The 27,259-nt window shown below is 47.5% G+C and overlaps 2 protein-coding genes across 6 annotated transcripts in view; both read right to left on the reverse strand.

The window, feature by feature from the left end:
* The window catches only part of hectd2 (HECT domain containing 2), a 36,448-nt gene extending 35,361 nt beyond the window's left edge, over positions 1 to 1,087 (reverse strand). The window contains exon 1 of the mRNA XM_046402131.1: positions 530 to 1,087. Within this exon, the coding sequence (XP_046258087.1) occupies positions 530 to 613 (84 nt within the window). The 5' untranslated portion in view covers positions 614 to 1,087. The remainder of the gene's footprint in view (positions 1 to 529) is intronic.
* A 900-nt stretch (positions 1,088 to 1,987) lies between these two features.
* On the reverse strand, positions 1,988 to 27,056 carry pcgf5b (polycomb group ring finger 5b). 5 transcript variants are annotated; one of them, XR_006844537.1, is made up of 10 exons: positions 26,686 to 27,050; positions 23,207 to 23,908; positions 22,653 to 22,749; positions 22,153 to 22,208; positions 21,252 to 21,311; positions 20,682 to 20,863; positions 20,379 to 20,477; positions 19,517 to 19,606; positions 14,911 to 15,019; positions 1,988 to 2,027 (listed from the first exon to the last, which is right to left on the reverse strand). XR_006844537.1 is itself a non-coding variant. In XM_046402144.1 (9 exons), the coding sequence occupies exons 2-9, from the start codon at positions 23,319 to 23,321 to the stop codon at positions 16,458 to 16,460; spliced, it is 714 nt and encodes a 237-aa protein (XP_046258100.1). In that variant the 5' UTR covers positions 23,322 to 23,908; positions 26,686 to 27,056; the 3' UTR covers positions 14,640 to 16,457. The 5 variants fall into 5 exon arrangements, 4 of the variants coding, with proteins under 4 accessions (XP_046258100.1, XP_046258096.1, XP_046258099.1 ...); XM_046402144.1 differs by lacking the exon at positions 1,988 to 2,027 and having other exon boundaries at positions 14,640 to 16,472; positions 26,686 to 27,056; XM_046402140.1 differs by lacking the exon at positions 1,988 to 2,027 and having other exon boundaries at positions 14,640 to 15,019; positions 26,686 to 27,049.
* Between the last annotated feature and the right edge of the window lie 203 nt (positions 27,057 to 27,259).

Raw genomic sequence — 27,259 nt, forward strand, 5'->3', positions numbered from 1 at the left:
CTGAGTGCATGTTGGCCTTATGGTCGGATTCTCCCTTTGGAAAACAATAAAGTTTATCAGCAAAACCTGCTGAAATCAAATGTGAGGAGCGTGACGACGAGACGCACACTGTGATGATCATGTCTGTACCGTCGCTGTGCCCCTCACTCAAATTATATGTTGGTTGCATCATGTTTTTCTTTTTCCCGTTTATGGATGATGCAAAATTATAAATTCTCATAAAAAAAGAAATGAAGATTTTTGAACAAAAGCATCATTCAGACAGTTTGCCCACTGGGGTTACACAACATTAATTAACATCAAATAATCAAGCAATGATGGAAAATCAGTGTTGTTGTTGTTGTTGTTGTTGTTGACGCTGATTCAGCAATCATATGAGGGGATTTGATTCTTTTCCCAGAGCTTCATGTTTAGGGCTTTGAGGAGTACTAACGGTACACGTGTTTGGTTTGGTTTCCATGGTTTGCCATGGAAAAAAAGGTTCACTTTGCTGTAGATGAAACGAGGACAGAAACGGCAGTTTACTTACAGCAGGAGGGGAGCTGTTGTAAATTGGTGGAAGCTTCTCTCTTTCCCTCTCAACCCCTGACAGAGCAGAGTGTTCTCCATCCATCCTCTCGGCGTGAAAAATGCTGTTTATTCCGTGGAAAGACTCGAATCCTGATCAGCCTCCGAGTTTCTGCTCCTCAGAGGGTTGCACATGTTCCTACCAGAGCCATCTCTGACCTCCACTCGCTCAGTCTGCTCGCTTAGCTCACATAAATCAGGGAGATTCACATCCTAGTAGAAACGGAATGAAATCTACCTTCGTCCGACAGGTGGGCTCTCCGTTACGCGCACAGTTGACGCGTAAACGTCTCCAAAAGCGGCGCGTAAAGTCAGCGCTGAGAGCCTGAAGAACGTCAGGTTGTGTCAGTCTAAAAAGAGCTTTTTAAAACACGTTCAGAGTAGGCTGCTGCCCGCTTCTTCTGCTTCTCCTCCTTCTGTCCCTCTCTGAGTCGTCTGTCGGAGAAGCAGCAGCGCTGCGGGCCGGCGCCATGTTTGGAGGAGGAGGAGGAGGCGCCTGGAGGGAGTGCAGAGCCTGGAGAAGGCAGCGAGAGAGAGACTGTGTGTGTGTGTGTGTGTGTGTGTGAGAGAGAGAGAGAGAGAGAGAGAGTGACAAAGAGAGAGAGAGTAACGGGAAACAGGAGCTTTGGATTCACAATAAAAGTGGGAGCTTTGGAAGAAGTGAAGGCCTGCAGAGCCCGTTGAACTGAATGTGAACAGGACCCGCGAGACGTCTGGTAGTCTGGTCCGATTTCACCACGAAAAAACACGGAAGATGCATTGATAGGAATCACAGAATACAGAAAATATTATTTAAAAAATCAAAATTCAGACTTAATTAACTGAGACGGTCAGCCACAAATGTTTCACTTATCCTGTCTGATGGTTTTTACTACCTTCACTTTCAAAGTCATGAACTGTCGGCTAAATTCAACCTACAATCTTCTTCTGACACAAATTCACTTAATGAAGTGTTTTCTGTGTTAAGAAGCTCCTTCATTTAGAGGTTTGAAGGCTTGGAAAGATTTTTTTTCCCAAGCAACTTTAAAACGTTTGTACTGCGGAGCACATAAAACACCAGGAACTAAAGCCAGAAAGTGAAAAATAAAAATAATTTAAAAAGCCTTAAATTTTCTTTATTCCACGTCGACTGTTTGTTGGTGTGACCGAGTTGTTGTCAGCTGTGCCTCAGACGCTGTGGAGAACTGAAGGAGCATTTTGACTGACTAATTTGTGTGCCTTGTCTCAACTCCTTCAGTGGGGCTTTTATTTTGCTAGTTGTGACAGGAAGTGATGTGCTGTGACTGCTTCTGTCCTGACTGCGGCTCGGCAGACTCTGCGTCATGGCTACAGTTTAACTTCTGTCCACAATTAGTGAGAAACAGGACCCAGGCTGCAGGCCAACTCTCACTGAACATAAAGAACCGAAAAGCTCCTGATGATCCGTGTGTGTGTGTGTGTGTGTGTGTGTGTGTGTGTGTCTGTCTGTCTCTGTGTGTGCGTGGGTGTGTGTGTGTGTGGTTTCTCAGTAAAGTTGAGATCATCTGAATCCGTTTGGTTTCCTGAAAGCAGCCTCGGTGTTCCTGCAGGACAGCTTCAGATCTGATGTTCTTGTAAGGGCGTTTGCAGTTTCGTTTCGAGGCCTGTTTAGCGTTAAACATCTCTGCTTTGTTTGATAGAAACACCTGAGTGAAGTTTGTCCCAACAACAAAGAAAAAACATTTTTAATTCCTTATTTTCCATCAGCTTTTCTAAAATCTGCGGAGGTTGAGCTCTGTTTGCTTTCGGAGCTCGCACTCTGTGCCGCGTGTTCCTGTAACACCAGATGTGTTTTACTTCAGTCTTTACGGCGTCTGGGCCTCAGAGCGGCGGTCCGGCCTGGCCGCACCTGATGTGGAAACACACGGCCTGCTGCTGACACGTGGTTTCATGCACGGCAACATCCTGCAGAGCTCTGGACTCGGAGAGCTGCATCAGACCTGCAGCTTCATCGTGTGGACTATCGGACTGAGGCGGCAGGCACCGGTGCATTATGGGAGTGTTATGTAAGAGCAGATGGGCTGCGGCTGACTCATGAATTTATGGGCTGTGGGCTTCTGCAAACACGTCCAAGACCCGACACGAGAGCTGAGGAACCAACGCATGAGTCAGGAATAAACAAATGAACGACTGAGGGGATTTGACCAGGAGGGTGATGGCGGTACCTGATCTTCTCCTGAAGCCTTTGAGCCCCCCTTCTGATCAACAGAAGACTCCCCATCGGCTCCCAAACCCACAGGTGTACGCAGAACTAAAGGACTTAAGTGAAAATAAGTCTTTGTCCACCAACCCAACGTCCTCCAGGCGTGGTGCTGTAAAATGTCTCATTTAGTGCTTCTGGTCCAGGTCCTCATCAGAATATCTGGACCTCAGCTGAAATTTCCTTTCTCATTAGGCTGGAAACATTCTGTGTTTGCTTCTCTCAGACCAACTGATCTGAGACCAGTCTGTCTGGCCTGGTGTCTCCTCAGGACTCTGACGCCCGACAGTCTTCTCCAACTGAACAGATGAAGAGATGTGGAGCACATGAGGGCCGGTTGGCAGGGAGGAAACTCTGCAGTATTTTTAGCCCACATGAGCATCAAAGATGCTGACCCACACAACTTTTTAAAGTCTGGGCCCTCCTGGAGAAAATTACCAAAAAAAGAAAGAAAAGAAAAACAGAGCCCTGCCTCCGGGTTTTCCACCGTCATCCTACAGAAGGTCCTGCACAAGAAAACTTCAGGATTTCACAACCCACATAACAGAGCAGACACTGAACCTCAGGGACAAAAACAGATTCATCTGACCAGCTGATGAGGTCAGCTGATGAGGGTTAAAATCCCAAACGAGATGCACGATTTTCGACTCATCAGAACAGACTTCATGTCAGTTTGGGTTCTTCTGCTGCAGAATCTCACTGTGTGGTTTTTGTATTTTAGCGTTCAGATTAAAACCGGCCTCTGAAAGCGAACACACACATCTGGTTACACAAACCAGCAGCATTTAAATGAGAGAAAATCATTCAGCTGCTCAGGTCTTCGTCACTGTGGACGTGGAGACGGATTTCCACCAACAAATCAGCTGAATTTCCTTGAATCCCTGTTTCCACATGTCACACTTAAGCTTCCGAAAACACAAATTCAGCCACATGTTCGCTCTGTCACAGTGTGTGTGCGTGTGTGTGTTATCACACTCAGCTTTTGCACTGATGTGAGGACAGAGAGGAGCTGAGAGGGAGGAGAAGCATCTGTTGTCAGGAGGAATATTTGGTTTGATTCACAGCAACGCCTCAAAGTGTGGGAGAAGAAGCAGAATCCACACACACACACACACACACACACACACCCTTTCCTCACAAAGTGGAGTGGAGAGCAGGAGAGGTTACTCTAGTTCAACTGAGGTTTAGAGAGAAGAGGAGGAGGAGGAGGAGCAGCGGGAGGAGGAGGAGGAAGAGATGAGGAAGAAGAGAAGGAGGGCTTTCTCATTTCTTTCTCATGAGTGTGTGTTTCTGAGTGTTTCGGTACACAGGAGTGTGTCTGAGCTGCGCTCAGAGAATGAAAGCAAGTAAAGAAGAAAGTGAAAGTAAAACAAGAGAATCACAAATGAAAATTATGGAAAGAAGACGGAAAAGCGAATAAAAAAGTGAATACGCAGACAAAAGGAAAATGAAGCCACAAAAACGTGAAGAAGTTTCTTTTTCTGCTTCCTGTCAACATTCTTACATAATGAACCTTGAATGCAGATCACTTGTTGTGTCCTCTCTCAGCACAGGGGGGCGCCGTTCACCCGTCATCCACACATCCACATGTTCATACAAACCAACAGACAGAAAACCTTACCAGCTCAGCCGACTGTTCTGAGCACACACTTTTCTGTCTGCTCTCATGTCTCCACTATGGAGCAAATGAACACACACACACACACACACACACACACTTCCTCCTCCAGCCCTGCTGCTGCATGACGCAGCACTCAGACTACAGTTTACTCCTCTGGAAACGAAGCGTCCTGAGCGGTTCGGCGTTGTGGTTGTGTTTGCAGTGGCGTCACCTGAGTGGGTGCAGGAGGCTCCGAGGTTCTCTGCTGACCACAGCCAGAGGAAGACTCCAACACACGGTGCACTCGACCTCCTCAGGCCGTCTGTGAGCACCGTGAGCACAAACAGACACAGCTAATCTCACACACACACACACACACACAGTGACAGGGGAACATCAGCGAGTGTGTGTGTGTCAGACATTTACTGCCTCACATTACCACCTATTTACAGCCTGCTGCTCCGACTGCTGTGGAAATAAGATATAATTAATCACACACATCAAACTGCTCTGATGATGGAGTGTGTGTGTGTGCGTGTGTGTGTGTGTGACGCACCTGCTGGACCATCTGTGAGACTGAGCTTTAAACACAGATCCATGTTAGGTGTGATTTGTAATCATTAGAACAATAAATAGGTTCACAAACTGATGACACAAACAGTTTGTCTGCTGTGTTGCAGGTGTGAAATGTATTCAGGCCAGCAGGACCTTTCACACTGGACTGCTCCTCTTCATCACTCCTTCATCACTGACAGCCACAGCTTCTGGTGTGACTGTGGTAACCATCACTATGACATCACTGTGGGGTTGAAGCTTTCACATCTCGCTCAGGACAAAGTCGACTCTGTGAGACGTCACAGCAGGTGGTTCGTCTCCTGCACCAGACACCATTTGGTCGGCCAAATCAAACCTTATGACCAACTTTGTGCGCTTCTGATCCACGCGGGTTCACACTGGACCAGGTTCGGCTGAGAAACTCGAGTCATTACATGCTGTTCGTGGAAATGCTTCTCACGTTGGTGGTAAACACAGTGTTGAACTTGTTACAGACAGGTTTGATGCAGTTGATGGACTCAGATCTGATGCAGATGGAAGCTGCTCACATGATGTCCAAATCCTGGGACTCAGCTCTCTGTGGTTTGGGGTGGAATGAATCCTGCAGGATCTTGTGGGGGTAGATGACTCATCCTCAGGTCTTATATGTATACATTTAATGCAGTATTTTAGAATTTGTCTGCTCTGACACTTCAACGTTCTGAGTTGAAAAGCTCGAGGCCAAACATTCCTTCATGCTCAGTAACGTTTAACCTTCTCTTACCTCGCTGTTTCACTGCTGTGGGTTCAGATGTCATCATCACTCACCCACGTGAACAAAACACATGCTGGTGACCATGAAACGTGGCTTTTGTCAGCGTGTTGGAAGAGTATTTATAGTGCGAGATGTAGACTGAACGTCCGTGCACCGAGTCACCGTGTTGACGGTGAGGCAGAAATAAAATCAGATTGAATTAAGTGTTCATGACCTTTAATCTTACAGCAGCACAAAGGGATTTAAATATAAAGAAACTCTTCACCTTATTTGGAGTTTTTGAGGAAGCATCCAGGAAGACAACATCAGTGTTATTTGCAGTAGGTGTTCAGAGTGGAGGGGAAAAGGAGCTGTGGAATATTAAATCATCATCTTCCTCACTGCACCTCAGCTTTTCCCACCCTCAGCTGTTGGTAAGCTGCAGGTTATGAACTTCTTCTTAAAACCCAAAAATGTGAACTGATTAGTTATCTCCTCGGTACCAGCTGAAGAACGGCCCATATTGTGAATCCTCATTAATCTGAGCAGCTACTCATCTGACACTGACCTGCCTGTGGTGGGAGGCAACACCAACGTCTGAACTTCCATCCATCCATCCATTTTCTACACCGCTTACCCGTCAGGGGGGGACGAGGGGCTGGAGCCCGTCCCAGGTGGCTACGGGTGAGAGGCAGGTTCACCCTGGACTGGTCGCCAGTCAGTCGCAGGGCCGACACACAAAGACAGACAACCACTCACTCTCACGTCTGAACTTCATTCAGTCTGAACTGCTGCTGCTATGACATCATCTGCCTGCAGTGGGCGCCAGTAAGCAGCATGAATCAAGGAGAGCTGACACAGCATTTCAGGTTTATTCCTGTGAGAATCCCTCACTGGGTGTAAACGCTGAAAACCTGTCAGCAGGAAGTGAAGTGAAAAGAAGTGAAGTGAAGTTGTGAGGGGCAGAAAAGGCTTTAAAGCTGCTTCTTTTGGTCTTCTGGGCCTGTGATGTGATGTGACAACAAGAAGAGCTCCCCCTTGTGGAGCATCTGCAGCCTGACGGATGTGTGTGTGTGTGTGTGTGTGTGTGTGTGTGTGTGTGTGTGAGGTCAGGAATATATTAAAGGAGCAGTTTGCTCAGTCTGTATCCTCTCACCCTCATGGGAAGTCAGTTTAACTTTTAACTCAGTTTAAGTCAACCTGTTTAACTCTTCTTCTTCGATGGAGAGTAGTTCCAATGAACGCCGTGAGATCCTGAACCGGGACACTGACTCAGAAATCATTTTACCACCACCTAAATTACATCCATCTCAATTCTGTTTGGGTGGAGGCAGGAATCAAACATCTGATGACCAAACCAGATAAAAGACGAGCAGGAAACTGTTCCCATTCCTCAGCTCAAGACTTCGCTCACTCCTTCTGGGGGGATTTTTTCCATTCAGTCCAAGGATAGAAAGCAGTCACGCTCAAGGCCACAGGTGTTGATGTCACAGATTTGTTTAGCCGTGAATGTTCCCATGACGAGGAGTCACAGCGGCGCTGACCTGAGGGAAGCAGGTATGTTCGACTGAAAGGCTCACATCTTACACAGGGATCCCGTTACAGACCATGAAGTGGGAGGCAGGAACCCGATAACACAGCAGGCCTGGAAATGACAGTGAAGCTCACGCGACACACTCACTCGTCACAATTAACTCACCAGTTTAAATTCTCCAGGACTTCAAAATTAAAACCATCAAACTGGTCATTTTCACTTTCATTCGACCACATGAAAAGACTTCATTAAAGAGATTAGAGGCTCACGTCCCTCTGATGCTGAAAGAAAACAGCTCCTACATGAAAGCCGCTCACAGCAGGTCTGTGGATTACACGAGTACCTCTGTGATGATTTCTGCAAGGAGGCATTGCTGCTGCCAGATGTATTCTGTGGTACTTTGATCTCCAACTCGCTGCAGCTCACACCGACCTGATCCAGACGCATTATGAGCCTTACAGGTGAGAGGAAACACCTGCAGTTTGATTTTGAGGTGAACTGTCCCTTTAGGGTTCAGATGGGATGTTGTCCATCTGTGTCCAAGCACAGTGCAGTTTACTGACACCAGATCTTGTTGGTTTTTGGGTTCGCCAGAGACATTCTGGCTGGATTTCCTTTTTCTGCAGAAGGCAGCAGATTTTCCCCCAAAGCTCCTGGGAGCTGTGATTTATTTTTCCTCTGCGCAGCAAACATCTCATGGACTCTACGTCCAAATCACTTCGTCAGATGAAACTTCCTGTGAGACCAGGCGACTGACTCAGACCGTCTGAGGTTCTGACGTGTTGGCGACATGCAGGAACAAGAAACCTCACATCTGAGCTGATGCCACTGTGTCACACGGCTGACGCAGGATGACATCACAGCGCAGCGCCACACTGATGAGCGCCCACAGTGACGACTCTGTGATCAGGACGAACACACGGCCATAAAGGATCCGACTGCTCCTCGGCGCCGAGGACGGTCTGTTATTCAGAGCGGAATAAAGTCTGATGAGTTTTTATTTCAAGGCTGTCACACACACACGCACACTCACACACACAATGTGCTGTGGTGCTGCTCAGACAAAGTTACACGGGTGTTAAAGAAACAGCATGTTTCACATACATACGACATGCTGTCACACACCTGCTGCCATAAAACACAGTCACACCCAGCCACACACACACACACACACCTACTGACACACACATCTGTGACATCATACTGTCTGTCAGAGAACTATGTCATCTTTCTATTCCAGAAAAACACTTGTGGCTCTGACACACACACACACACCAGATGCTTCTCCACATACCGGCAGATGAGATGAATGTATTTTTGCCTGCCACCTGTCACATATCTAAATTAAAGCCATTAGCGTTTTAGAGCACAAAGATATTTTTATTTATGTCATTATCACTTTATTATCATCATTATTTATAAGAATAATGATGATAATTATACGTGTATTTATTGTAATCTGAACTGTGAATCCCGAGTGAGTCCTGCTCTGGTTCTGATCTGATCTTCTGGCTGTGGTGTCAGAAAACTGCTGACCAGTTTCCACTCGGTGTGTCCCTGATCGAGTCCGGCTGACGTGCACATGTGGCCTGACCTCATGCACATGTGGCCTGAGTTGCCACCTCATGTGTTAGTACAACCTGATGCTGTCGCTGGCTGCTCCAGCAGCCTAAGAGTTTGGTGGAGGACGTTGGAGATGCCAGTAAAACCTGCCTATCTCTGCTGTGAAGAGAATCATAGCAGGAGCAGAATAAAGAGAATAAATACTCCTGATTAAAAGCTGAGTGAATGTTTCCATGTTGGTCCTCTAGAGGGCGCCAGTCTGGTCTCAAATCAGCAGGTTCCCAGGCCAGACTCATTTACATTTTGCAAGGACACATTCTGTTTGAATCAGGAACAAGGTCCTTTATTCACAATTCAAACTCAGTGAGAGAGAGCAGCTCTTCTGAAGCACTTCTGCATAAATCAGGTTAAACACCACCAGCTTTGTAAAAGACACAGCTGTAAATGAAATGAAAATGAGAGAAAACAGCTGACAGAATCATGTTTTTCTCTTTGAATGCACCACATGCTGCATTCGGGATCTCTGGGACCACTTTCACTTTATGTGAGCACATAATTATAGTTAGACACCATAAAAACTGTGAACTTATCCTTTAAAATACCATAGGCTCCACACGTGCGCTCCTTACTGTCCTGAATGATCCAACCCCCTCCCGAGTCCGAGTGACCTCTGACCTGCAGCCCGTCTGCAGTCGTACAGTCCGCCTTCCTCATGTGTCACCAGCAGCTTCTTTGGGACACGAACAGCACATTCCCACAAGTTACCGCCGATGTCGAGCCATGTGCTGAGTCGTTAGGCCCGCATGTCATCATCCCCGTCACAGACGCGCTCCTGCTATGTCCAGCAACAAACAGGGAGAAGCGAGATGAAGTCACGCCCCTGCGGCTAATGATAGTAAACAGTGAACAGGCCGCCTGACACGCTGTGGCACCAAAGAAGGAAAGAAGATTTGAATCTGATTTCAGCGGAGACATCAGCACCAGCAGGCCAGCTGTGGGCCGGAGACGAAGTCACGGAGCCCAGAACACGACGTCGTGTTTCTGGCCACCAGAGGCCCACTGTTGGAGCCCACACTTTGGTTTGAGCCCCCTTCAATACTCAGATAGGCTCAGTGTGCCCCCCACCCCCCACCAAACATCTGTGCTTCCACACGGCTGGATGAACAAACTGCCATAATTATTATTGCTGCAGTTCACTGTAATTTCTGTGCCTGATTTGTCCCAGAGGTGTTGCCGTACCTCAGCAGAAGCTGTTGCTCAGCTGCTGTTGGCAGGTCTGATCAGTTCACTTAAATGTATTAATAAGTAGGGAAAGATGCTGTGACACAAGGCGTCGAAGGCTGCGATATCACAGGAAGTGAGTCTTAAAGGCTGAGGCAGACTTTGCTTTGGCTGTTGCATGTTAGCTCATGTGACTTCTCTGTAAAAACTTTTCAGTCTGCTCATGACTGAATCACGTTACATCTGAATCCTGCTGTTCGCCTTCGCAGGGCAACATGTGACTACAGAGCAGGCGACAAAATGTGCAGGTGTGGCTGCTGCTGCTGTGGGTGTTAACACGCACACACACATACACACATCCAGCTTCTGTGATGTCACTTTTAAAAATAACTCACATGTGCATCTCTTGAATAGTCAAGACATCATCACATCACAGCAGTATAACGCAGTCATCAGAACCCACTGAACCTGAACTACGGATTAATGAAGTGTAAGCAGGTGAGTCTGTGTGACCTCTGCAGTGACATCAGGTGCATCAGGTTCAGCCAAAGCTGACCAGTGCAGGAACATGTTTCTAACACACTCAGCCCGAGAACACACACACTGCTGCTGCAGATCACTGCAGGAAAACTGAAGGTCCCAAAGTGTTGGAGCGACAGTCACGTGATCTACTGGAACTTCCCAGGTTCCTTCTTGAGTGCTGATTGGTCCATGTGTGTTCTTTCTTAGTTTGGTTTTGTCCCTTTGTCTTGTTGATGTAGAGGCTTGTTTGGCTAGACAAAAATATCCAGACACACCTCTTTAACGGGGCTGTTTTTCAGGTTTGGGCTCGACCCCTGACTTCCAGTGATGGGAAATCTTAATGCTTCAGCATACCAAAACATTTTGGACAATGCTATGCTTCCAACTTTGTGGCAACAGTTTGTTGAAGGCCCTTTTCTATTCCAGCATGACTGTGCCCCAGTGCACAAAGCAAAGCTCCATAAAGACATGGTTGGATGAGTTTGGTGTGGAAGAACTTGACTGGCCCACACAGAGTCCTGACCTCAACCCCATCCAACACCTTTGGGATGAACTGGAACGGAGATTGTGAGCCAGGCCTTTTGGTCCAACATCAGTGTGTGACCTCACAAATGCTCTACTGCATGAATGGGCACAAATTCCCACAGAAACACTCCAACATGTTGTGGAAAGCCTTCACAGAAGAGTGGAAGCTGTTAGAGCTGCAAAGCTGTCTGAGTGTTTACAATGAGATGTAATTAAAGTCCCTGTTGGTGTGATGGACAGCTGTCCCAATACTTTTGTCTATGTGGTGTATATTGCCTATATTACTCATTAAAACTGAATTTACGTTTTACAGAAAGAGAAACTGTGGGATTTTGATCTAAAAACATGTTTTTACATAAACGTGGCACAGCGTTAGACCTTTCACTGTGTCTATAATTAATGTCCGGTCTGGATCAATCGCAGAGTGAACACGCTGATGCCTTCATGTCACACATGCAGACCCTCTCAGCAGGTTTTGTCTAAGCAGACTCAGTGTCAGCTCCCCTCCGGTGGCGGGACGTCCCGTGACATCTGCTGTTTAGCTCGGCCCAACCTTTGACACGCTGCCGTGTGTGGAGCGTGGATACTGAGCGGTGAGATGCTTTGAGGTCGTGTCACGAAGCTGCACCCATCACACATGCTGCTGCCGATCAGAGTGCGTCAGGTTTCTGGGAATTCCACCTGAGGCTGTTATGCACTTAGCACGCTGTCTCCTCCTGTGGAGTTTGTGTTGATGTTCAACAGAGATGTGAACCATCAGTGACATTTCTCTGAACACCACAGTCAAGTGATTTTCAGCCAACAGGCTCCACTTAAATCCTGGATTTGTCTCCCGATTTCCTGCCTGAAAAGGCCACGTTTGTGCTGCCCTCCACAGCGTTCAGCCGCCGAGGGGAATCAAACTCTCTGTGTGCTGATGCCATTTCATAACACTGAAACTGATCGCATGCTGTTTGCAATCAAAAGTTTTACAGGAGCTGTAACTCTGGGGGCTGAGCTCTGACGGCCTGTAGGACAACTTTTATGTCCTGCAGCCTGCAGTGTGGACGTTTAACAGGCTGACCTCAAACGCATCACAAATAAAGAGAAGAGGATGATGAATGAAAAGAAGTGTTGCTGCCTTCGCTAACGTTAGTTTTCAGACCGGAGAGAAAATAATCTGATAGGCTGTGGAACGTTTTCTCACGTCATGAAACCTACATGTTTGGTGGTGATTGGATGGTTGTTTGTCCTGTGTGCTCCGTGTGGCACTGGTATCTTTGCCTGTTTAATCAGATAAAGACTCAGGAGAACCACTCTGAGGACGTCCTCAGATGGACACGAGCTGACGCTCTGAGCTGCGGGGATGAGACGTTTCTGTGTCTCGTGCCAGCAGACTGGCAGCAGTCCAGAGCTGAAGGACTCGGACGAGGCCTCAGGATGCGACTTGACGTGACAAAGAACGTCTTTAGAAGGCTCAATACATTTTTGTGCACAGATCAGAGCGGCTGTGCATCGCCTGGACTCACCTCAGTAATAATCACTTCTGATACCTTCTGTATGGACTGTTGCAGCTGAGGAGGACAGTATTTATTCCTTACTTGTTTTGTTTTAATCTTAAACTCCTGGATGTACATTATGGGTTAAGTGTGGATGCCAGTAATGGATTTCTGTCGATATCTGGCAACTAGAGGTGACTTTGGATGATGAACACATGCACAGATCTTTTCCTCCCTGACAGCAGAGAGCATCAGATCTCTCCTGCAGTGAGATTAACGTGTCGTTATGGCTGCTAACTGCAGCCTTTCTGTGTTTTCTGACTCAAACGAGAGGAAGTGAAACTCGCTGGTCTTCCCACAGCTGCTTCACTCAGCCACAGTGCAGCTTGCGTTCCGAGTTTGAGCACAGAAATTCTCACTTTTGCTCCGCGGGGAAAACGATGGCCTTCTTGTTGTTACTCTTGGTATCAATCACACTCATTATCGCTCTCTCCACCCCCGCAGATAACGAACCCACAGAGGGAAGAGATGCGTTCACACACCACGTGGAGCCTGGGATATGTGGGACCCGATTTAGACGAGAGACGGAATTCAAAATTTAAACATCAGTTAACGTAATTGATGAAAAACTGCAAGCATTTTGAGTTTTGTCTTTCAGCGAGAAACTCAGCAAAGGGAACAAAAGCAAAATAAAACAGTTAAGATGAGGAAGAATGAGATTCTAATGTACAAACCTGCACCTGAATTTTTAAGACAAATAACGTCTTCTTAAAGGCCTTTCTCTGGATTTTGAACCCTGTTTCATTTATTTGTTTTTTTTCAGTTCTTGAGAAAGCAGAATATAAAAAATAAAGTAGAATGTATAAGTTATAACAAACCAAATGGATATTGTGAGCCTGGAGTCCTAAAACAACAACTTTCGTTCAGCTGAACCAGCACACTGAACTGTACAGGATCTTTCCACATGAACCCCGGGGGTGCTGCAGCGCCGTGGGGTCTGCAGCATCTCAGTGGGTCGGGTCAGAACCACAGGGACCTCCGGCCTACATAACTCTGAACTGAGAAAATCAACTGCAAGGGCAAAACCAACAGCTGGAAGGACGACGGTGTGTGTGAGGAAACGAAAGGGCTGAATGTGTGAAGCTGTCAGAGAAGGTGTGTGTGTGTGTGTGTGTGTGTACAGAAGTATGGGCGTCAGAGTGGAGTGGATGCCATTCCAGCTGACCCACCTGCTCCCCCACAGTGTGTATATATAGGCTGCCATGAGGTCGTCACTCAGATTCCTGCCTGTTTATCCTTCTGATCCCACAGATTTCACCTGCTGACTGACACACTGACACTAAGACAATAAAACATAAAGCGTGCGTGTGACACAGGAAGTGAAATCATTCATGTCAAACTCTCTTTAAAGACATGTGTAACCTTATGGTATTCAAATGTATTTTGCCGTGAACTTTTGTCATCCCACATGTTTCCAACAAAGTTTAAACTGAGAGGAATCTGGAGTTTTATTCAAGCTGACTGTCTGTTTCACTTCCTGTCGCTGTCAGAGAGTGAGGCAGGAAGTCGTGACTGTTCGTGGCGTGAATAAAACTCGTCAGGTGGTTGTCTGACAGTGAGGACATCGAGGGTTTCGTTATGTTGCTCTGAGGCTGCCTGGACTTTGATTCACCACAACCAAAGTGGCAGCAGTGACGTGTGAACGCACTTTTCTTTGGCCTTTTCCAGGCGTAAAAATCATTTCTGATGCAGAAGATGCTGCTGGACATTCAAGCAGATAAATGAATTTATGTTGAGAGAATGAAAACTTTGGTCTTCTTCAACTGATAGCCAGTAATGTTTGGAGGAGTACATGATCCACATGTTTTAGGCTGTTAGCTCAGTTTAGGGCTGCAGCTGAAAATTATTTTCATCGTCGATTAATCTGCTAACTACTTTCACTGTTAAATTTATAAAATGTCAAATGAGACACCTTCAAATGTCTTCTTTTGTCCAAGCAACTGTCCAAAACTCCTCAGACTCTTTATTTACCATCAGAAACGTCAAAGAAAAGCAGCACGTTCAGACATGTAAGAAAGCGGAAGCAGAAAACGACTCGTGGATTAAAATCAAACCAGCATCAGTACGGTAGAAAATCAACATTTAATCTACAGAGTTAGACAGGCAAAGTGAAGATATGGTCACACTTCATTTCTCATCTCAACAGCTTTTAGGCACAGGGACATACATCGAAAAATATCATATATTAGAGCATATATTATTCTATGGAGCATAAAACCTCTTCACCAGATACAACGGACGCACTTCATCGCTGCTGTACAAAAATACATTTCAATCTTTCTCTTTGTCTGCACATGTTGCTGTGTTTGTCTACGTGCAAATGCAGGTGTGTGCGTGTGTGTGTGTGTGTGCGTGTGTGTGTGTGCGCGCGTGGTCCTCTTCCTGCAGCTGCGGTTCAGCCGAAGTCGATCCGTGGCCGATACTCCAGGACCATGGGATACGTCTGAGGGAGAGGCAGAAAAAGGAGAAGTTGTTTCAGAGAGAGAAGATCGATGAGCAGAGGAGAAACTCGCTGCTGCTGCTGAACCGTCTGATCCAAACCAAATCACACAGTCCTGAGTTTACTGAGCCGACCATCACGACATTTTAAATGATGCAACGCTGACGTGGATTTTCAGCCCTTATTGGCAGCCGACACACACAGAAACCGAACAGAGAGTGAAAATCTGTTCGGCTTCAGAACTGCTGTACAATCTGCTCATCTGATGTCTGGCTGAACGAACTCTGTGATAAACCCAACAGTAAAAACCCTCTTCTCTTTGAATCGGGACACTCAGCAGGACTGCGATTAAACCTGAAGAGATGAACTCTGTTTTCGCTTCGCTCGTTTCCTCAGGCCTGAAGGTTGTCATGAGACTGAGGAGACATGAAGTCTCACTTAGCAGGAATCATTTTCACTTTGGAGGCTGAGAGTGTGTGGAAATCTGCAGGCAGACACACTCATTTTCCACCTGTTTGCTGAAGCTCGGACGCTCCTGTGACTCCTGACAGAGCGAACAACAAACCGTGACTTCCTCTGAAGTCAAACTGCAGGCCCCTAAAGTTAAAGAAGAAGCAGAAGAAGAAGAAGGAAAATGCAAACTCACTCCCATTTTTACCCCTGAACTGACACATATTACACCACAGACCCTGATTTAATAAGGTTTTGTCTCGTGGTCCCCGTCTGGTAGCAGTTAGGAAAGTCGTCTCTCTTTTGGTTTTTGCTGTGATTCACTGTGAGGAACCCCTGATGGTTCAGGCTCGTTTCTACACCTCGACCTTCACGAGGAGCTTCACAGAGACCATTTATGTTTGAATGTGAGCTCGTAGCGGGTGGGATGTGATGTAACCCACGTGCACATGTCACCAGGTGGACTGTGTGCACACCTTTATACATGTGATCACTTCTGGGACACGTACAGCTTTAAGCACTGTTTTATAAACGAGAATCCCGGATCCACAGGACTCGGCTCTGCAGGGACGGAGGCCAAGTGTGGCCAAGTAATAAACATCCAGCTGCTGCTGGCTCTGCGGAGGCTCAGCTGAAAAGTTCATTTACAATGAACCCACTAAAGCAGAAATTTATCACCTCAAACCCATGAAACACGGACAATCGAGAGTGTCAAAGTGACACCACATCGCTATGCGAACTCCTCCAACACTCCTGCCTGCTGCAGAACAACAGCACACGTGAAAGACGAGCGTTTGTGCAGGACTCAGCGAAGACTGCGTCTCCTGTGTTTGGAGTGTGTCTGGTCCTCCTGCTGCAGCAGCTGTCATCTCCGGCTCTCTGCATTGTGCTGCATCATGTCTCAGAGCACGAGAACGGCAGCGCAGCCACAGAGCCATCAGCACCTCAGGTATCCTGCACCAGCACATTCTGTTCAGCTGTCAGCTTCCTTTCAGGTATTTTCTTTCTGAAATGTAGATTCGTCCAACATGCAGCGTCAGCAAAACCAAAAATAATAACCAAAAACTAATGCCAGAATTCTACTTCAACAGTCCCCTGCAGTGTTTAAGGCTGGGCCAAAAACATCCCATCCAGCCCACAGCACACAGACAGGTGAACATCTGCCTTTGTCATCTCCTAAAGTGTTGGTCAAGCTGACATTTTGGCCAAAATTCAGCAGTAAAGCAAAGCTCAGGCTCAGAAGTCACTTCTTTCCCAGGAAGATGAAATGTCTCCATGGAATCAAATTTCAGGAGCTACAGAAAGTTTCTGACTTTACTTTAGCTGAACGTGTGGATGCTCATGTCAGCGGTTCACGTCTTTCTGCTGAAACGCTGAGTGCAGGAGCTTCCTCCTCCTGGGAGTTTGGTTGTTTTGATGCAATGGAGACAAAGTGAAGCTTTAACTGAACGTGTTTGGGGAAAAAGTCTGGGTTTCACTTTTAAGTTTTGTTCCATTAATCAAGCCAAAACACAATTTCCTGCTTCTGAACAAACGGCGCCAACACCTGCAACTGATCTGTGGCGGTGAAGTGGATCCATGACTCTGTCACATCAGGAATCACAATCATCCGGTCTGATCTGAGGGGCGGGGCACAACCAACACGCCAGGACGTCGTGGGACGGCCCGTTCCGTCCAACACGACCGGCATTCGGACTGGGAGTGCGTTGTCTCTTGTCCCCACCTGTTTACTATGAGTGTGTATTAGTGTTTGATTTGGTGCTTTGTGTTCAGCCTGTTTGTGTTCAGCCTGTTTGTGTTCAGCCTGTTTGTGTTCAGTCTGTTTGTGTTCAGCCTGTTTGTGTTCAGCCTGTTTGTGTTCAGTCTGTTTGTGTTCAGCCTGCTTGTGTTCAGTCTGTTTGTGTTCAGTCTGTTTGTGTTCAGCCTGTTTGTGTTCAGTCTGTTTGTGTTCAGCCTGCTTGTGTTCAGTCTGTTTGTGTTCAGTCTGTTTGTGTTCAGCCTGTTTGTGTTCAGCCTGTTTGTGTTCAGTCTGTTTGTGTTCAGCCTGTTTGTGTTCAGCCTGTTTGTGCCTGTTTTCTCAGTTTTCTCTGCCAGCGTCAAACAGACTGAACAAAGTGCAGAACATTAAAATGAACTGCCAGTCAGCAACCACAGACCTCAGAGTGTTTGTCACCCAATCAGAAGGAGGAACAAGGTTTCCCACATACTCTTTGAGTCTCATGTTTTTTTGCATTTTGTTTTTTTCAATGATAACGGCAGCAATCAGATGGCAGTTTCCTGTCGCGGGGAGGAAATGAAGCCAAGCTGTGGAGCCGTCAGGAGGACGAGACTGATGAATGACTCGACTCCTCTTTCTCCCCTCCTCCCTCCCTCATGCTCTCCTCACCTCGTCCTCAGCCAGACTGTTCACCAGAATTCAAAAATAATTTCTTGGTGTTTGTCCGTCTGACTCACCAGGCAGGACATAAATAATCCTGACTTGGTGTGCAGGTGGAGGAAACACTGCACAACGTTTAGCTCATAGTGGAACAGGTTCATAAAGAAGAAAGAAACGAGTCACCTTCATGTGTTCAGACGCAGAGCAGGCGCCCGGACTGAAGGTGACGTCGCCTTGTATTTCAGGCATGTGCAGTGCAAGGCGGCCATTTCTGACCATAAAGGACTCTGTTGAGTCAAAGTGTTTCCAAATCAACACTCACTCACAAAGACGTGTGGATTAAACCGGACCAGATGGTCGAGAAGCGATTTGTCAGAGTCCCCCATTGACATCGTCATCACGACTGCAGTTTCCACATTAAGGAAAGTCAGAGAAATGCGGTTGTTGTTAGACATCAAGACTGGACTAAAGCCTCATTTATTTTGGCATCGTGTGAGAGGGAATCGAATCTGATCTTAGATTTACAGATCTCAGGTGTGTCAGTCACAGATGGGATTTACAGAAGTGGCTTCAGCAAGGTTTTCACTGAGTATAACAGAGACTAATCTCAGGTAATAATGGTCAAAAACATGACGTGCGGGGCCACAGTGACCTTTGACCTGGATTTGTGCGTCTGTGAGGTTTGTTTGATTGTTCTCAGTGCTGTCACAGGATGTGGCCTCAGTGCCAGCTTTCCATATGGGCCCAGATGGAAGACGACACGACGGACACGTCTGACAGCCTGCGCACACCAAACAGTCTGTGTGTGATTATTACACATGAAGGCCGTCAGTCCAAACAGGGTTAATAAGGTCAAATCACGTCTGAAAACAGGCAGCCCGTTACAGATCAGCTCCAACAGCCATCATACAGTGTGATTATATAAATACTAACAGCTACACATGGAGTTTTTTTTCTCTGCTTAACCTCGACTCTGACCACATGTTGAAACAGATCCAAACCCTACAGCTTTTAACTCAGGAATAGAAGGATTTTGTCAAAACAAAAAGACTGACAGAAGGCAAAAGAAAGCGATTTACTCTGAAGTGGACACGTGAACGCAGCTGGAGCCGAGTGTCAGACATGATAAGTCTCTCATTTCATCCTCCTCCTCCTGACCTCGTATCTGATGCCCCCCGCGGTGCCAGCTGTCTGCACTACTCAGCCCACAAGTGGACCTTTCATTAGCTAATCGTTCACGTGAACACACACACACACACACACTGAACTGATGACCCTGCGTGTCGTCACGTTTCAAACCAGGACCTGGACTCCTGCTGTGTGCTCTTCTGTCCTTGTGACGTTTCCTCCGGTCCTCGTTTGGTTTCAGGCTTATGTCTTTGTTTCAGGGTGAGGGTCAGATTTAGGACAGGGTGCTGGGACTTTCCTTTGAGCACATCAACAACATAATGTGACTCCATCCAAAACTTTAGCATGTTATGCTAGCAACATAAAGACAAAACCAAAAGGTCTCCAGCTCGAAGTCAGTACTCTTCCTGTGAAAACTCTTCACCGCTGCATAGAGAAGTCTCACACACACACACACACACACACGCACTTCCCTGCACTGATGCATCAACGCACGAGCATGCGAACACGCACACACAAACAGGAAGTGAGGGTGACGGCCTTACGTTGTCTCCATGCAGCCTCCATCGGGTCATGTAGATGAACTCCAGAGTGTGATCTCTGCCCATGATCTCCCCGTTGCACAGCACGTCGAGCTGAAAAACACGTTCAACACTTACTCAAATGATTCAACAGAAGAGTGAAAGTACCAGAAGACTGACAAATAAGAGGACAGAAAACAATGAGGGGAATGAAAATAAAAAGGATGTCACTCCTAAAGGGGAAGTTCACTGTGGTGAAGAGTGTGTGTGTGTGTGTGTGTGTGTTACAGTTGTAGCTCAGCCTCCAGTTTTTAATGCTTTGATGAAGCTGACTGCTGATAATTAAACGGAACATTAACGATCCTCTGACTTTGGTGAGTCAGAGTTAACCTGATCGCAGCTCGACAGCATGTTTGATTTGGTTTGTTTTTTGTCACGTGGTGCAGCGACGACCACCTGAAGCTCCGTCTCAGGTGGACTACAAAGCTTCAAGTAAACCATGGAGACTCCACAGTCTGTGACCACATGTGAAACCTGAGCTTTCCATTTTTGTCCATCCACTTTGGTTTGGCGTGAGCTGCAGAGTTTTTGAGATATTGGCAGGTAAGATGAACATAGTGTATTTTGATGTTGGGGTGTACTGTCCCTTTAAGCTCACTAGCACTTTGCACACGGCCTGCTGTGTTTGCATAATGTTTCTGTCAGTCTGGTCAAGCCAGTTAGGCAATAAGTAACACCGGGCTCTATGAGACGGCTGAACACAAATCACAGCTCAGTCGCAGCCTGAAGAGGACTGCGGCTGCATCGTCCCAGACACATAAACGTATTTGTCAGAACACTTGAGGGTGCGCAGTTTGGGACCAGGACTCGCAGATCCGTTCCTCACCTCATACGAGCTCGGCAGCTTTAGTTTAAGACTGAGAAACTTCTTAATTGTTCCCACGGTGACTCTACTGGAGCAGCGGATGAACCTCTTCATCAAATCCTAATTGGACGAGAGACAAATTCTATTACACCCTGTTTAAATGACAGAGGGAGCTCAGAGCTGAATGCAGGAAAAGGACCCAACACACGGAATCAGACTCGCACTGACGCTGCTGGAAACCGACGCAGCTGCAGCCCAAAACATCCTCCTCACAGAGAAACACTCACGGAGGACGACCTGTTAAGGAAGCCCTAAAGCCCTCACCGTGACAGTGCTCTCCCCCGACTGCCCCGTGTTGCGTAGGCAGTCCAGACAGATGGCTATCTGAGGGTCGCTCCTGTGGTAGTCTTCATCACCGGCACCATCGTCACCATCTTCACCGGCACCATCGCCGCCATCGCCTCGAACATCAGGCGGCCCGAGCTTCTGACACCTCAGGCTTTCTGCTGACAGACAGACAGACAGACATCAACGTGCGCACACACACACACACACACGATGCTACTGAGTCGCTGAGCACAAACAGCAGAGCGTCAAATAAAACCCAAAGAATCTTTCTTCATTTATTGATCACTCTGAATTATTAACAGTACAAGCTCTGTTTGCACCAGAAGACATTTGCATGTACGAGCAGGAGTTTCACTGAAATCTGCGCTGCCCCACATTCACATGGACAAGCTCAAAATGTGATTCACATGACAGAAGACAGTTACAGAAGACTGTTAATGAGCAGCAAAAAGGGAAATCACAAACCGACCAAAGTTCAGTTTTCCCACGTTACAGGGGAACTTAAACGTGGCCCATTCACACACACAGTCTGAAGGTGGTGCTCACCTTGGCTGTTTGCTTTGGGCTGGTTCTTCTTCCAGAATTCGAGTTCTTGCTGTTCCTCTTCTGGTTAACAAGCACAGCAGACAAAAAGAGAAGACGTGTTAACGAGCTGCACCGACACATTCAGGGGAACAGCGAATTACTGAAATCCTGTCAGCGTTTGAAGAATTTCTCTTCAGTTTAAACTCTGATGCTCTCATGCAAGCTCCTCTGAGTACAGTCCTTAAGACAGAGAACCATTATGAAGACGAGAATACTGACAAATATAAAGATGGATCGAGCCCACACACCAAACTGACAATCCGTTGCAGTCAATGGGAAACAGAGCGTCTTTAATCACATATGAAGCCATCACTCTTAGAAGAAATAAACGACACACATCTCTCTGTTGTGCTGATGAACACAGAATTTCTGGGTCTGAAATCTTCATGCAGCAGGAAGCTTGGCAACATCATGACTTATACCTGCTGTCTAAGGTCGTGGCTCTGAGCAGAGTCAGACCTGATCAGGCCCCGATCTGCACTGCGTGGTCTACATGTTCCCCAGCTCTGCAGAGCCTGAAAACGAGCCGCTCATTTGAATGGTGGCTCATCTAAAACCTGAACATCTGGGCCATCGGGTTCATTTGGAGGAGAGCAGCAGGAGCAGCACTGAGGTCAGCAGGTCACTGGATCGGATTCATTTGTGGCTTCCGCTACTGTGATTTTTAATCAGTGACTGGAGAATTAATCCCATGTTTGGTCACAACATTTGTGCCTTGTAATAAATTCTTGCGATAAATTACGCGACTGAAGCGCCATTTTTTTTACCAACTTATTTTTCCTGCCTCCCGCAGACAGCCACATTATTAACACGGACTGCACACTGAGGAGACGGACTGATGAAACCATCTGGACAAACTCACTTTCTCTGAGTCCGGGCACCAGCTTGAAAATGATCTCCTCCAGAGTGTTGTCCAACCTGAAGACACGGAGACAGAAAAGTGTGAGGAGGTGGACGTGGACGAGGACGAGGAAGAGAAGGATTTCCAGCAGGTGACAGAGTTTAATGAACAGTTGGAGGTTGTGTTGAAAAAGCAGATGCAGATGAGGATGAAGTCAGTGAGATGAGAGAGAAGAAGAAGGACAAGGAGACGGATACAAGGAGAGAACGATGAGACGATCAGGCGATGGAGAGACAAGAACGATAACATGCTGATCAAATACAACTGAGGTGAACAGAAACGGAAACACAAATTCAATTTACGGCCCTCAAAGTGTTGAAAAATGTCATTTTTAAAGCAGAATCTCATTTAAGATGAACAGAAACACACGGAGCGATGAAGGAAGCTTCAGGGTAACAGAGCGCACAGAGGAACGACCTTCAGGCACATACAGAGAGAGAAGAAGAAGCAGCTCGACTCACCTGAGCATCTCCAGCGGGTTGGTCTCATGCACCTGAATGCCACATTTCGGACAGTCGTTGCTGTCCTCAAAGTGCTGCACGATGCAGCTCTTACAGACTGCAGACGAAACAACATCAGCTCGTTTCACTGCACTTAAACCCGCCTCACCAAAGCTCAACTCTGTGCCGAGACTGTCTGACGTCATCTTGTTTCAGAAGGAGCTCAGCTCTCCACATGTCACTGCGTCGCTTTACGAATGACTTAACAAAGTGCCGATCGCATGACTGTGTGGAACGACCGCCAAATAAGGAGAAGCGGGAAACGTTTTAGTCTCAAAGCGATGCCACACAAACATCCTCAGTCAGGTTAACGTGGCCCATTCAGTCAGGCAAAACAGCACTGAGGACTTGAACGCAGCGCGAGCTCAGCAGTGGGCTGAGGGCTCCTGAGCGAGCCAGATGACATCAGACCATCTCGAGGAACTTCTGACATTCATTTTCACTTGCTGAAATGAGCGCAGAGCTCTGGAGTTTTTCACAAATGTAGTGTGTGTTTGCTTGTGTGTTTGACTCACAGGTGTGCAGGCACTCGGTGACTGTGGTCGGTTTAATCAGGTAGCCTCGACACAGGTAACAGGTGATGAAATGGTTGAAGTCTCTCACCAGGTGCTTCCTTCCTGTGGCAGCCATGTTTGGAGTTTTTTGGAGAATCAGAGTTAAAGTTTGAAGCTCCTTTAGCGGAGCCAGACGTCCATTCACAACGACGAGGGACGGAAGTGACTGCAGTCCTGCTAGAGTTCAGTTAGTTGATTTGGGCGTAAAGGGTTGGATTCGAGACCAGCAGGGCCGAACGTTAGTCCAGGTTAGTGCATACAGGTGTTCACTAGAGGGAAATGAGCTCCTACTGTGTAAAGTCCTTCTCCATCCTGGACTGAAAGTCAGTTTTTGTTCAGGAACATCTCCAGCTCAGATCTTAATCCGTCTTCACTGAACCACATTAGTCCCATCGGGATGAAGAAACACTCTGAGTTTGTCCAATCCTGCTTCACACAGACACGTTTGTTAAATTCCCAGAATTCCCGGACAGTAAAATGTCGCACTTCCCTCCCTGTGGCAGAGCCATTTTTAATCCACGAGAGGTCAGAGGTCAGCAGCAGACAGTGAAGCCAAAAACTGGTGCGCAGTCGGCTTCACTCCAGTCCGGTCAGTCGTCATCACGCCGCCGCTGGCGTCTTCGCTCTTCTGACGGCTCGCGATGGCTGTCAGGGTGAAGCTCCCTGCACAGAATAAAAGACCAGAACAACACGGGTTTTAAAAGTCACGCTGGGATGGAAAGTAAATCAAATCAAATAAATAAATAAACAAATCACATGAATTAGATGAGCCGCATTAAAGCAGCTGAAAAATGGTGACAGATTTCTTAATAGAACTTCTCTTTGTCTCCATCATCAGCCTGGTGGAGCTTGAGATTTCAATCTTTGCTCTCAACTGGCATTTAAAAGGATCCTATGAAGAAAAAAAGCACAATTCATCAACAATCAGTTGAAGCTGACGGGTCTTGGCTTCAAAGGTCAGTGATAAAACTTGAATAAAAGCCAGACTCTTGTTAAAGTCACCTTACTGACTTTCTGAGCTGCGAGCATCACCTGCTTTCACACGCTGGATTTAATAACCTCCTGCTGCCGTTTCAAAGCGGCAGCTGGCAGCTTTGCCCTTTACGGACAGAAAACACACGCTAACTAAACGTCCACGCTCAACCACAAAGTTCCTGACGAGCGACGCACAACTTCCGCGAGAAGCACCGGCCGTCCCGGACAGGACGTGTCATTGGGCTGCAGCCAGCAGCCTGGTGAACTTCCATCCGACGGGACAGCATCCGTGTCTGCTTCGTGTGCGGCGAGCACACACGCTGGGCTGAATGTTAAGGTCGGTGTTGGAGTGTGTGCAGAGTCACTAGGAAGTTTCACATTCAGTGTGCTGAGCCATTCATAAAGCTTTCATGTTAATGCGGTGGTGCCAGCGCTGCTGTTCCAGTAAATGAAGTGAGCGAGCCGGTAAATGTTCGTGGATGTGGGATTAGTCACTGATCTCAGGTCTGATTCAGGCTCGGCGTAAACACACAGCAGTCTGTCCATTAGCTGACAACAGGCTACCATCAAATACTAATCACCATGCAAATGACTGTAATAACAGTTCGGGAGTAAAGTGTTTGTTTGTGTTTATTTACCTCTGACACGTCCTGTCCTGACGTCTGCTGTGCGTTCACGTCACAGTCTGAACGAGTCGCGAGTTGGATTACACGAGAACACAATTTACTCAAAAACTGGACGGACAGCAGGACACGCAGTGTCTGTGTCAGGCAGGACATCCGGTCTTCACCACATGCTATGACAACATTGTCACGATATCTGAAGGAAACGTGAAAAATCGCTCAGATTCTTCTGATTTCTGTGTTTTTTCCCCCTTTTTTAGGCAGTGGTTAGCACTGTCGCCTCATAGCAAGAGGGTTCCAGGTTCGAATCCCGGTCTGGGCCCTTCTATGTGGAGTTTGCGTGTTCTGCCTGTGTGGGTTTTCTCTGGGTACTCCGGCTTCCTCCCACAATACCAAAAACATGCACATCAGGTTAATTGCCCCCCTAGGTGTGAGTGTGAGAGTGTGTGGTTGTCTGTCTTTGTGTGTTGGCACTGCGATTGACTGGCGACCAGTCCAGGGTGAACCCCGCCTCTCGCCGTAGTCAGCTGGGATAGGCTCCAGCTCCCCGCGACCCTGACGGATAAGCGGTATAGAAAATGGATGGATGGATGGATGTGAGTGTGAGCAGGTGGACAGAGAGGCTCATCCTCTCACCAGACTGGACTACAAACTGGAATGATTTAAAAATAGTTGAAATGTCTTTCACACCTCATAAACATGGCAGCAGGACTGAGGGGCACTGCAGCTTTCAAATGTTCACTAAAGGAAGTCGGAACGAGCAAATCTTTAACACTTTTGCTTGAAACGATTGGGTGTTTCGCTAAATCTCTTTTTATTAACTGATCGATTAATCGGCTCTCGGTGTTAGGCTGCGGTGCGGTGCGTGAGACTGTGAGATGGTGCGTCACCGTTAGCTGTGGCTGATGGGATGTTCCTGAGCCCTGCGGTCCGTCACTGAACTAACCTGAAGTTTCTGTTGTAAACTCACCGGAGTTTATCAGCCGGTGTGGAAACAAATAAACCTCATGTAGCTTTCATTGTTTTGTGGTTTGATTTTCGCGGGTCCCACCGGAAGCCGCGGCTGTTCATCTTGTCCAGCTGCTACTTTAAATTAGCCACACCGTGCTCTGCCGTCACTGACATGACGTCACAGAAAGTGGACATGCTGTCATGCTGCGTGCAGCCTACGTCAGGTGTGTAAACAGTGACGGGCGCGTGCAGAGCAGCTTTTAACTCCCAGCAGGAACAAACTACAGACTGAGGAACCGCGTCGGTCCGGCAGCTCGCGTTTTGCTAGAAAAATCTCGAGTGCGCAGTTCAGAAATCCCCTCACACACACACACACACACACACACACACACACAGGCGTGCCGTGTATTCACACAGAGCGGATCCGCTTATCTCATCGTTGAAGCGCGTCACGGTCTACGTCATCCGTGTCAAAACAACATCAATGGACGACACGCGCACATTGCTGTGGCGCGCGCCGATATGTCATACATGTTCAAAACGCTCGTGTACGCACACGCACGAGGGCACACGAGCGTGTCGCAGCCCGTTACGTTACTGTATCCACGCACACGCAGCTCGTATCGACAGTAAAAGTTGCACAGCTTCACGTAAAGGCCTTTTTACGACGCGAACGGGAAGCGCACCGCACGCGCCTTGTTTACCGTTCGCGTGAACACACCGTAATCCCGCATGTGAGTGTGCACGGCCACGCACTTTGAGGAGAGGCTCCGGCAGAGAGAGAGACCAGCCAGCAGCGTCAAAGTTTGGCTGTAACGTGACGCGGCCGACGTCGCCTCATGAATTCGCCATCCGAGCAGAAAGCATAAGACACGAAAACGCATTCCTCACCTCCGTCCGCACTTCCCCTCTGCCCCCGGAGTTAGTGAGCTCCGTCACAGCGCCGGGTCCTCCTGTGCTGGCTGAGGAGAGAACACGGAACTGCTCGGCTCGGATCTGCCCCAGTCCGTCCAACAGTCAGCCAGGCAGGCAGGCAGGCAGGCAGGCAGCAGAGAGCAGCGGTGGGCGGGGAGCCACCAGGCAGGCAGGCAGGGCTCGGAAACTGAAAGCGGTTGTGTAACTGAGTGACTATTGGCCTACAACACACACACACACACACACACACACACACTCACACTCAGCCCCTGTCTGCTGTGTTGGGGATGAGCAGCGATGAAGCTCAGGCAGAGCAAACCAAGCAAACTGTTTGTCCAACATGCAGTGAGATGAACGTTTCCCTCAGTGCACATGAAGAACATGTCAGCACCAGCTGCATTTCCGCTCATGTTCACACAGCGCTGGGGGAAGTAAAAGTACAAGCACCACACTGTAAAAACACAAGTACAACAATCAAAATGTTTTGAACAGGACTGCAGCTGATGATTCTTTTCATCCTGGATTCACCTGCTGATTATTTCCTCCATTA

The sequence above is a fragment of the Scatophagus argus genome, chromosome 10 (assembly GCF_020382885.2).
Source record: "Scatophagus argus isolate fScaArg1 chromosome 10, fScaArg1.pri, whole genome shotgun sequence".
NCBI lineage: Eukaryota > Metazoa > Chordata > Actinopteri > Scatophagidae > Scatophagus > Scatophagus argus.